The sequence below is a fragment of the Diabrotica undecimpunctata genome, chromosome 3 (genome assembly GCF_040954645.1).
Source record: "Diabrotica undecimpunctata isolate CICGRU chromosome 3, icDiaUnde3, whole genome shotgun sequence".
Lineage (NCBI taxonomy): Eukaryota > Metazoa > Arthropoda > Insecta > Coleoptera > Chrysomelidae > Diabrotica > Diabrotica undecimpunctata.
Genome location: NC_092805.1, coordinates 125,810,578 through 125,823,466, shown reverse-complemented (window position 1 = coordinate 125,823,466; position 12,889 = coordinate 125,810,578). Strand labels below are relative to the sequence as shown.

The 12,889-nt window shown below is 32.9% G+C and overlaps 1 protein-coding gene across 2 annotated transcripts in view; it reads right to left on the bottom strand.

The window, feature by feature from the left end:
• Positions 1-1,236: 1,236 nt before the first annotated feature.
• The window catches only part of Sb (serine proteinase stubble), a 357,923-nt gene continuing 346,270 nt past the window's right edge, over positions 1,237-12,889 (bottom strand). For both annotated transcript variants that reach the window (XM_072526859.1, XM_072526861.1), the window contains exons 10-13: positions 12,702-12,808; positions 11,636-11,933; positions 7,746-7,895; positions 1,237-4,866 (exon numbers count right to left, since the gene is read on the bottom strand). In XM_072526859.1, coding sequence (XP_072382960.1) covers positions 4,732-4,866; positions 7,746-7,895; positions 11,636-11,933; positions 12,702-12,808 — 690 coding nt within the window. In that variant the 3' untranslated portion in view covers positions 1,237-4,731. The remainder of the gene's footprint in view (positions 4,867-7,745; positions 7,896-11,635; positions 11,934-12,701; positions 12,809-12,889) is intronic.

Below are 12,889 nucleotides of genomic sequence, written 5' to 3'. Positions count from 1 at the left end.
AAACATATTATTCGCAACAAATTGAGATGTGGTTAAGGCAAAATCCTGGACGCACCATAAACTCGTATCAAATTTGTAAGCTTATGTGCCCGGCATATTTGAAAAGTGCTACTGCAGAAATTTCCGCGAATGGTTTTCGCAAATCTGGAATATATCCTTTTAATAAAAATAACTTTTCTGATCACGATTTTATAATGGAGAGACAAAGAGAAAGAACACCACCACCCATAAATCAAAATCATGGGGAAGTATTACCAACAAGAGGTCAGTCAAGACCAGAACCACAAAGCATTATCGAAAGAACACCTCCAAAACATAACTTAACAAATAAATCATCCAATGGAAATGCAACTGAAACTACGGCAACTATGATAAGAGCTGAGGATATTAGTCCACTGCCTTCTTGCAGTTATACCTCACAAACAAACAAACAAAAAAATCCTCGAAAAGGTTCTAGGTGGATAATAACTAGTACACCTTATAAAGATGAACTTGAACGAAGTGTAGCCAAACAAGAAAGAAAAAAGTCTTTGAAAGAAAAGAAACCAAAAATAAGCAACGAATTAAATCAAGTCAACAGAAAAAAAACTCCACGCCAAAAAAAGCAAAAGAATAAAATTGAATCGAGTAGTAGTGACACTTCACATCCTGGTGATAACCTTATTTTGGATGATGATTCTGATATGGATGTAGACGATGAAGATGGAGACACAGAATGTATGTTTTGTGACAGTTTATATTCCGAAGATACACACGGTGAGAAGTGGATAAGGTGTATAAAGTGCTTCAAGTGGTGTCATGAGATGTGCGCCAATGCTGATAAGAAGAAAACCTATATTTGCGACTTTTGTCAAGATGTGTAACTATTCTTATGATGAACAAAATGGTGTCTTAATTTCGGATAGGGTATCCGAAATTAGGAGCCCTAAAATTTTTGACATACAAAAGCACTAATTTTATTGAACAATATTTTTTGTAAAAAAGATTTTCAATAAATTGTCTATGATAATAAAATTAGTTTCTATATTACTCTGCAAGTACTCTTGAGTAGATAAAAGTTTAAAATGTGTTATTAGGTGAAAAATATGACACTAATTGTAAATGGTATCCGAAATTAGGCTACTTTCCCTTATATATATATAAATATATATATATATATATATATATATATATATATATATATATATATATATATATATATATATATATGTATATATATAGTCATAAAATCACAAGTCATAAAATGCCGAATAGTAGCAAGGACCGACAAAATCTACCCTGAATATGTAACAAACCTAGGCCCCAAGGTGAAAAGATGGCTCCTCGAGCTTTACGATACTATTTCATTGAACTTTACAAAAGTTTCCCAAACTTTGTAAAAAGGCTAGGACTAGCCGTACTTAAACAGTGGTACGCGTACCACTGGTGGTACGCAAAGCACTTAAAGGTGGTACTCTATAAACTAGAGGAAACGAAGAATTTTAATATAATTTACTAACAAATGTTATTTTTTACGTTGTGCATGGCAACGCTGTGAGTTTGAAATCACAAGCGCCTAATGTCTTATTCATTGTTGTCAACACTGGAATCACGGCAAATTGTCACCCCCTTGATTCAGGTCCATTCGCGTCATCAGTTTCCTCGTGGCCGTCAGTCGTTGTGGTTGGTTTTGTCAAAACGAGTAATTGGCTGTTACTGACTCGTGCTAATTTTTGCATATAAAAAATGGATAAGCGCCTTAAAAGAGACAACAGAACATCTGAAAATCCCGGTCCATCAAGCTCCACATAAGAGTCGGAGCCTATACAGGGTGATGACAAAAAAATTCTTTGAAAAAACTAAAAGTGGTGGTTAGGAAATATGATCCTGAATTTATTAAAATGGGATATACATTCACGAATATAAATGATGAGCCAAGGCCCCAATGTGTAATTCTTTCTAACCAGTGTATAAAACCTTCGCTATTAAAACGCCACTTCAATACAAAACATTCAGTGTTGGAAAATAAACCTAGGGATTACTTCGTTCGGAAGTTAACGGAGATGAAAGGCACAATAAAATTAATGTCAAATTGCACCATCAGCAACTGAAAAGCAGTAAAGACATCCTTCCTCGTGAGTTTAAGAATTGCGAAGTGTGGAAAAGCACATACCATCGGTTAAGAACTAGTTCTGCCTACCACACAAGATATGGTAAACAGCTTAGTATTATACCATGATCCAATGATACCGTACGTCGTAGGATTAAAATAATCTCATTAAATGAAGACTAAATAATCTCATTTAAAGAAAAACTTTTAAACCGGATAAAAAATAGTATTTCTTTGCAATACAACTTGATGAGAGCACAGATATAACAAACTATGCTCAGCTCATGGTTTATGTGCGATATATATTTCAAACCAAAATTGAAGAAGAGTACTTATTTTGTGAGGCGTTAACAGAACGAACTACTGCTGATGAAATATTTAAGAAAATCGATGATTTTTTGTGGAAAATGGACCAGACTGAAAACAATGCGTTGGTCTCTGTTCGGATGGTGCCCGAGTCATGACAGGAAAATACGAAGGTGTAACTGCCAAAGTAAAATTGGTTGCAGAAAATTGTACTTTTATCCATTGTAGTGTCCACAGAGAAGTTTTGGTAGCAAAGCGAATGCCAGATGAATTTAAACATGTTCTCTATGAAGCCGTTCAGATAGTCAATTTCATAAAATCTCGAGCCTTAAACTCGCGTTTATTTTCAAAACTATGCTCTACAATGGGAGGTGATCATATTTTGCTACACACAGAGGTAAGATAGTTATCAAAAGGAAAAATGTTGAACAGGTTATTCGAGCTGCGTTCTGAAGTACATGTATTTTTATTGGAAACCAATTTTGAACTGCGTGATCGGTTACTACATGAATTGTGGCTCACAACACTAGCTTACTTAACAGACATATTTAATCGATTAAATGACCTAAACTTAAGCTTACAAGGTAAATCACATAATCGATTTTCTGTAAACGACAAAATAAATGCTTTTAAAAATAGTGTTTCAAAAAAAAGACTTGCAGTCGTTTACCAATTTAGAAAATTTGGTGGTTGAGTATGAAATGAAGATTAGAGATGATCTTATTCTTAACATAAAACAGCATTGTAAAATGCTAATTGATAGTTTTAAAGTATATTTTGACTAAGACTATGCTCAGTTTCTTTGGATACGACAACCATTTATTTTGGATCGCATTCCTGAAACATTAAAACAGGATGAAAAAGAGTTTTATCTTGTGATAAGGGTTTGAAAATAGAGTTTTCGAAATTAGAATTCGCCGAATTCTAGCTAAATAATAAAAATGGATATCCAGCCTTATCAAAAAAAGCATTGTTATTTTTACTTCCTTTTACGACCATCTACCAGTGTGAAACTGGATTTTTTGTTATGCTACAAGTGAAAAATAAATTTCGCAGTCGGCTTAATCTTGATCCAAAATTACGAATGAAACTAAGCACAATTAATCCTGATATCGATTCACTTGTTGTAGCTATGCAGAACCATCCTTCTCACTGAATTTTTGGACTGGGTTAGACAGTAAGTTTTATTTTGTTGTAACATTTCATGATCTACTTTTTTAATATGTGGTACGCGATTGACCCAGAATTTATATAAGTGGTACGTGTAAAAAAGTTTGAGAATCGCTGCTATAGACCAATTAACCTGTTGTATGTATGTTACAAGATCTTTTGCAAAATAATCTACATGGGGCTGTTATAAACTAGTACAGAACGATATTGTTCTAGAAGAAATATGATTTATGCCGAAAAGAAGCTGCTTTAACCAGGTATTTGCTCTAATATCATACATAAAAAACGTCTTAAAACAAAATCTTAAAACGGCGGTTGCATTTATCGATGTGCTTGTGATCCAATTTGAAAAAAAGGCCTACTTTTTGTTCAACGAATTGGTACCTTGTTACAGTTTTATCAAATTGGTAAATAAAATGATGAGTGACTGCCTTTTCCAGGTACTTGTAAATAGAAAAACAAGTACGTTCAGAAACTATAAAACGGCTTCTCCCAGTGTTCAAGCCTTTCATATCTGTTCTTTAATACCTATATCTCAGATGTTCCTCCTAGAACATCACAAGACCTGCCAACAAGCAATTATTTTGTCCACACACCTATTTTAGTGGTTAATTAAAAGTTATTGACGCCCTAGGCCCGGAATCAGAAATGCGTTAGCTAACATTATCTGCTTTACCATATTTTTTAAATAACTTTTAAGTGGGTACTTGGGAAGCCAGTAGTGGACAATTTTTAATATTTTCTTTGTCAATTTTATGTTTTGAATCTACCTATCTGTTTTCATGTCTCTTTTGTGTCTGTATAATGTTATAAGTAAACCAAAATGAATAATTTTCAAATAACATCTAACGAGCCAATGTAAAATTTAAGATAAAAAAAATAGTACTTAGAACAAACTATTTACATTAGACAGGTCTGAAAAAATAAGCATTTTATGGAAGATCACTAAATCACTATTTATGATCTTATAATAACAATATTTTTAGTACTAGTATTTAGCGAGATGTGTGAGTTTTCATTAGTGAAATATTTTACATTTACTTTATACCCTACACGTAGAAGAATTTATTAAATATTAACCAAATGTAGTTTCAAATTTTAAACATTTATTTCCTGTATTTGAGAATTTTTTTAAGGAACTTTTTTTTACTAAATACCGACTAACATTAAGTCACAATTTTAAGTATCCATGGTACAAATTTTGATATCCTAGTACATACTCCTGGTAGATTGGCTTCCGCACATCCTATGCCCCAAGAAATGATTCCCGCCAAAAAGTACTTTCCGTCTTTTCCTTTTACCTAAAAAAATTTGAAAAAAAGTTAAAATTTATTAATTTATTAATTTTAATGATTAATAAATCAATATATTAGTTTAAAATTTGTATGAGATATTTCTTCTTAGGTACATTGTAACTAGGTTTTTTATACAGTAGTATATTTTTTTAATCTTACATTTAGGGAAATATTTAAATAAAATAATTTTTGAATCTCCCTCCCCGAGTTTAATTTTTTGCATAATTCCTAATGTAATATCAATTTTTATATTTTCTTGTTGTCTATATATAATATATAAATAAATATAAACATAAATAAATAATATATCAATAGTATATTTATGTATCTCTAATTCATATTTGCCTGAAACTAATTTTATGAGAGTTTATGAGAGAAGTTTTTTGAGAGTATAATTTTTTCGTTAATACTCTCTCAATTATTTTTAGTTTTATAACCCTATACTAGTATTTTTCTACATAGGTGTTCTGTCTGTCATATTAGGCGAATGCAAAAGCGCAAAAAATGCTTTAGTTTTTAATAAATCCATAACTGTCTGACTACCGGGAAAGTTTGGTACCAAAATTTTCATAATGAAAATCTGCAAACTTTTATCAAACATCTGCAATGTTTTTAATTGGATCAGGGGAACATGTAAGTAAGTAAGATTATAGCAAAACTTTCTATTTTATAATTTTAATGAAATTTTATATTTGGCTCGCAAAATCTCGGCTCGGTTTAAATATTTCAATTTCTAATTATGACTATAATATACTACGGACAATATGCAAAAATGGCTTAATTTTGACTATGTAGAAAATGGCAATTATTTTGAAAAATCATGGGTTACTTTTCGAATTACTACTACTCCGGATCTTCTTCTTCTTCTAATGGCGCTACAATTCTTTGTGAGTCTTGGCCTGCTTAACAATGTTCTTCCATTCTGCCCTGTCGGATACTTTCCTTCGCCACTGCCTGATGTTCATAGTTTTAAGATCCCTCTCTAAGTCGTCTATCCATCTTTTACGAGGCCTTCCTCTTGTTCTGTTTCCTTTGGGCTTCCATCTCTGGACTACTTTTATAGCTCGATTATCTGGCATTCTTTCTAGATGACCAAGCCAGTTTAGTCTTTGTGACTTTACAAATCTAACAATGTCTGCGCTCTGCATTAGTTCATCCAGCTCGTGGTTCATTTTAATTCTCCACGAACCATCGCTGCCTTGGGTTGGTCCAAATATCTTCCTTAGTATTTTGCGCTCAAATATTCTCAGTTAATTTTCATTAGTGGTTAAGAGGGTCCATGTTTCACATCCATATGTGATCACTGGTCGAATTACTGTTTTGTAGATTCTAAGCTTAGACTCACGATTCAGTAACTTACTTTTCATTAAGTCTTTGTATGCATAAAAGCACTTATTACCGCTAAGAATCAGTGCTTGTATTTCTTGACTAATGTTGTTGTTGTCATTTATTATTGAGCCTATGTAGGGAAAAGTGGAGGCATATTTGTAGGTAATAGGTATGGTTGTCTACCTTCAGATTCTCATGTTCATTCGATTTTGTGCACTCCATATATTTTGTTCTGCTTTCATTTATAGCACATTTATAGACCAAACGTAGCAGCTTCTCGTTTCAGTTCTATAACTTTTTCGCTTAATACCATTTTGTTGCGGCTTATTATGGCATCATCATCCGCATATTAATACAGCCGTTCATATCCAGTTTTCTAACAACAGCTTCTAAAGTTAGATTTAAAAGTGTTGTTGATAAGGCATCATCTTGTCTAACTCCATTTTCAATATCAAAGGCCTGCGTCATATCTCCGTCTATTCTCACCAACTTATTTTAACCAGTTTAATAAGTTTAACCAACTTATTGGGTATCCCTAACATAAATAGTTGCTTTAACATTTTTTGTCGATCTACTTCATCAAACGCCTGTTTAAAATCGATATACAAGTTGTAAATAGGTATGTTATATTCAACACATTTTTCATGTATACCTCTTAACATATGTATTTGGTCTATAGTTGACCTCTTTGGTCTGAAGCCACATTGGTATTCATTAATAATCTCCTCCGAAAACGATTACAGGCGGATGTATATAATTCCTGATAATATCTTGTAGACGACATTTAAAACTGTTATGCCACTATAATTTTTGCAGAGTCGTTTGTCTCCTCCTTTGTACATAGGAAGTATGATTCCTACTTTCCAATTTTCTGGGATGACTTCTAGTGTCCATATGCGGTCGATTAGTTTATGAATACGCCTCCATAGCGCATGTCCACCATTCTTTATCAGTTCTGCAGTTATTCCATCTTTGCCAGGTGCTTTGTTACTACTACTACTACTACTACTACTACTACTACTACTACTACTACTACTACTACTACGGATACTACATTAAAATATTAATATGCTATGATTTTTTTCTGTCGTATATTCCCAAGTTAAAGTTGATTTCATGTAATCGAATGAACTATCTTACAATAAAGTCGTCCCAGGAACGCAACTCAGCAATATTGACAACATCATTTTAAAGTCGTCTAATTTAAAATGTATACTACATGTCTTAATTGTCAATGTAAATGAGTCAGATAAAATTAAATTATTAGAAGAATTTTTCACCAAGTAACAAAAAACAAAATTTGTTTAATTTTAATGTTTGTATTTTCAGAACGATTTCCGAAGTGGAAATTGAGAGGTCAATAAATTTATTTTAAACTTCAATTGCCGCTTATTCCCATTAAAATAGTTATTACTTTAAGATGCCACAAGAAAATAGCTCAAGATCAATCTTAAATCCCTCTTTTATTCATCTAGTCGGCGACTATTAGTGATGAAGACATACATATTGGTTTTCATTTTGTTATTATTATTACTGAGTATTGTTATTTCTTTTACCTGCAAAGGTCCACCTGAATCTCCTTGACATGAATCTTGTCCTCCTCCTTCATATCCCGCACAGAGAAAAATATCAGGAATGAATTCATGTCTACCGGCTCTTAAAAACATACTTTTGCATCTATCGTTACTTACTATAGGAACTTGAACCTAAAAATAAAACATTATAAGTATATACTCATTAGAATTTTACTTAAATGCAGGTTTTGACATCTAGATTAACTGCTTATTAGTTAACACTAGAATTGAGCAGTGACTTGTAGCATAGCAGCAAACATTATAACTCGATTTAGGACTAAATAAAAATGGACAATTTTTTAGTAATTTTTTAACTTCTTAGTTTATTGAAAGCCGTGCTATTTAAAGCTTTCATAGCTGGAATGTTTGTGGATTGTAAAGTGAACAATATTGAATGCTGCAATGAAATAGTAAAGTATCTGTCACCTATTGCAAACCAAAACAAAAATAAATCATTAAGACTGTAAACAGAGACTAAAAAGAGGCAAAAAGGTGAAAATATAAGTAATAATAAAACAAAATATTGTAGTATTGGAGCCAACATGCTCAATCTAGAAAAAAATATAGAAGAAACATTAGCTTCGGCATCATGAAAATATTACAACTGCTACAAAAAAGATAAGAAATAAGGATATGTGAATGTAATATGTGAGGAAGTGAACTTAAGGTAGGGCTCAGTATGAGCTTCAGAACTTTGGTAAGTAATACGCAAACTTAAAAACTTGGAGAGAGTGGCGCATGATATACGGGGTTGGAAACATGAGGAAGAGGTGATGATGACTTAAAATATACATACTAAGCACTTATATTACGTCTTCAACTAAGCCTTGCGGGCGAGAATAATAGTCTACTAACAACAGAAGAGAAAATAGCAGATTTTAAACGCCAATGCAATAATAAAAAGAAAAACTAGGAACGAGTATGTGGAGTTTACAATAACCAAAAGGCATCAACAGAAGAACATTAAACCAAGGCTCGACATGCAAGGACATCAGTTAAACAACCGAATCCTATCTGTGAGATATAAAGAGATATATAAAATATTGCTGCAAGAAATCATAATATATGGTACAGAAAAGTAAAAAAAACAGTACTAATACAGAAAGAAAGATAGCAGTAACGAAGATAGAATGACTTCAAAAATGCTGTCCGAAAATAAGAAAAAAGAGAAATCGGTAAGATAGTTTCGAAACAAATTCAGATTTCTGCTTTAATCTGGAGCCTTCTAAAAATTGCAAGGCATAGCCAGACGTTGATAAAGATGTTAAAATTTTAAATTTCATTTTAAATCTCATTTTAAAAAAGAGAAACTTTAATGAGGAAAAAGAGTGGAGAACGTCATAGAAAAAAGGAACATTAGTATATATTGAAATATATTAAAGTAATTAAAGCAGTATGGAATGTAAGAAGAGCCAGTTAGAGCAGAAGGATACATAAATAATTGAGTGAAGCTCCATAGGTACTTGGAAAAGAATCTGGTCGATCGTTTGGAAGATCCTAGAAATTCGAACTAGACAAATCCATGTAAAATCAGCAGCTTATATGAAGAATTAATCCTGACACAAGAAAATGACGGCTTAAAATAAGTGAAACAAAAATCAAATATGCGAGAGTCAAAAGGACACCTAACAATGTAAATAATATCGCAGCAGACTATACCATTGAACGTGTCGATGCCTTTACACATTAGCGAAATTAATGCACATATTGTCAGTGGGAATCGTACATACTATGCAAAATTATAAGACAAAGAAACCAAAATTACTATGTACAGAACATTTGGTGAAATTCCAGTCCACGCGATATAAATTTTCAACCATGCTGATATTGCAATTCTTAAAAGTAATAAAGAAAGATATTTAACGGTACTTCTTGGGGTAAGAACCCTCCGCTATCTGCCTACATAATTTAAATATTATTATCGTCAGTTGAGCAAAAGCTATTACCAAAGTCGGTCGCAAATCACGTAAGCTGAATTCGCTCGCTTGCAAAATACTCGCTTTGCTTATTAATATATTATATTTGTACCTTAGTAGCCCGCATTGCATTACTATTCATAAATATTATCAAGCCAATCATTTATAGTAATCAGTGTTTCCTAAAACCGGAGTTATAATTTTCACATAAACAGTTCATTTATTTAAACCAGCAGTGTTGCCAGTAATTCGCTTTAAACATGAAAACGACATTTGGCTAAACAATTCTAATTGTAATTATATGTAATAGTGAAAATAGCTTCAGTGAAAAGTAGTGAAATATCCCATAGCACAGTGTTTTCGGAGCGATATCACAATTTGCTATTTAATCTTAGCATTAAATATAAGGTAGTGTTTAATCTGTTTTTTATTCTAGCCCTCGGCTGGTAGTCCTTCGTCTTTCAATTCTTTAAATGAGTTATTGTTCAACCAAAAATTTATTAAATCCATGGTAACCTATAAATGTAAGACCTGGGTAACGACAAAAAAACTTCAAGAGCAACTCAAGATATTCGAGGAAAAGATAACGAAAAAAGTATATGGCCCGGTGTAAGAGAAAGAGAGGAGAGAGAAAAGTATGTGTCGATCCCGATATATATTTTAACTCTACATATTAAGGTTCATTTTCCAAAGAAAGAAAAAGAGTTTAAATTATAAATACAGGAATTCTTCTGGTTATTACAAAAAAAAATCAAACTATTCGCATAGCCTTCACACTTTTTAATATTTCTTAACTCTTTGACACTTTAATTTAACTTGGAGCATCAGATAAAAGTACCAGATTGATGAATTAAATAAAGGGTATGATGTTGTACGATTTGTAAAAAGTCAGAGACTGTCATGCTGGGACATGTCCAAAGTCAAGAAGATACCAAAACAACAAAGAAAATGTTTCAAATCCAATAAAGGAAAACGAAAGAAAGAAAGACAAAGAACGAGATAGTAAACTATTACCGTCAGACATTGGAGTAGAAGGGCACGAGAGATTTCTAAATAGAACGACAGAGCCAGACAGACAAAGATCTATCCAGGTTTATGATGCCAAAAAACATGCTAACATAAAATTAGATGAAAAAATGGACAATTCAGGAATCTGCAATAAGTAGATTAAACGACACGTCATTTGCATCATCATCATCATCATCATCATGTAGCGCTACAACCCTGGGTGGGTCTTGGCTGACTGTACAACTTTTTTCCAATTTGTTCGGTCTTCCATCAACCTAGGGTCAAATGGAATGTTCATTTTCCGGAGATCTGCTTGGATGTTATCTCTCCATCGCATTCTGGGACGTCCGAGTGGTCTTTTGCCTGTGGGAATCTCTTCCCGTACCAGTTTTACAAGTCATTTGCATTGTACTACATTAACAAGTTGATTTCGGAAAACAATAATTTACCCAAGTACTTTCGCCTTGACATATATTTAAAAAAGACAAGTTTGTGTAACCTTCTGGCTAAGGTCTAATGTTGAGGTTTTCAGGTCATGCAAGCGCCGCTAACATGACATAACGACTACTTTTGTAGCCGGGACCGACGGCTTTAGGTGCCCTCCGAAGCACGGTGGCAGCTAAGTTAAATTAGAAATTAAAAATTTTGTCGGTGCCGGGATAAATATATGTCGATCCCGACATATATTTAGACTCTACATATTAAGGTTCATTTTCCAAAGAAAAGAAAAGAGTTTAAATTATAAATACAGGAATTCTTCTGGTTATTACAAAAAATTCAAACTATTATTATTAAAAATAGGCATAGCCTTCACACTTTTTAATATTTATTTGACACTTTAATTTAACTTTTTAACAGAATCTAGAATTCATTATCGATCCAATGTAGCTTATACTCTTAAACTACGTAGTAGTGGTAACATTATGAAATAAATTAAATATTATATACCTCTTGCAAAACTGAAGGTAAAGTACCTCCTTCACTAAGCCTACCCCATCCAGTTACAGTGGCGTTTTCCCCTATAAGTAAATCATTAGAGGCAGGTAAACAAATAGGCGAAATGTGTGGCAGAAACTCCAATGGTTTATCTACTTGAACTAAGGCAAGATCGTACTCGTAAGTGAAGTAGTTGTATTTCGGATGAACTATTTTCTGTGAAACTCCCCGTTCGACGTATGGAAGCTGCTCTTGAATATTCGAAAAGTCGTATTCTCCTACTCTTATACGGATTTGTGATGTAAGTAAGCTGAAAATATAAATAAAAAATTCTCTTACAATTTTAAAGACAAAAATATTATTAGGAGGTTATATTGGTTATTTAATTAGTGGGTGTTATTTTGAACAACGAATGGAAGGAACATAGTAAGGGTAACCAAAAGAAGTGATAGAGTAATAATGGTCCAACTGAATACAGGCGATTCCAGCGTGAACGTCATTATGAACCTATGACATACAGGTAGGGTGTGAGGAACAGAAAAAGAAAGAATTTTGGAGCGCCCTTCGTTGCAATATGCTCGAGATTCGTGTAGACGTAAACTGTTTTATTGTAAGTCACCTGAATGGACATATTGGAATAGAAAAAGCGGGAATCAAAAGAGTTTATGGAGGTTTGTTAATAAGAATAAGAAATAATGAAGACAGTAATATAATTGAATTTTCATTGGCATGTGATTTGGCTGTAATTAATATGTTCTTTATGAATACTTAAGACTAGTACCTTAAATAGCGAGTGAAGAGAAAGTCAGACAGATTTTGTGTTATGTAGAAGAGACAGTTAAAACAGGTTACCAACTGTAATAAAATGTGAGTGTGTAGTTAGTCTATGTGAGGTCTGTACACCTACCAGTGATAGTGGATATGAAGATAAAGCTGAGGTGGAAAGGAAAACAAGTAGAACAGGAGAAAGTAAAGAGGGGAAAATTAATGGACAAAGATTTAACTAAAGTTTTAACGAGTGGAGTGCTGAAAGAGTTTGAGGAAAAAATTACGTTTATCGTATGTAATACAAACTCACTCATCAACACAATGTCCGGCTGTCGCCATCCAGTTTTCATTCAACACAGCACCTCCACATCTATGTGTACTAGAAAATCCAAAAAAAGAAGTTCTTCTGACTGATACCTAAAACGTGAAACATAAACAGGGTTAAGTTACTTAAGCATTACCCGTAATTTATAATATTTAGGTACACTAATCTTAAAA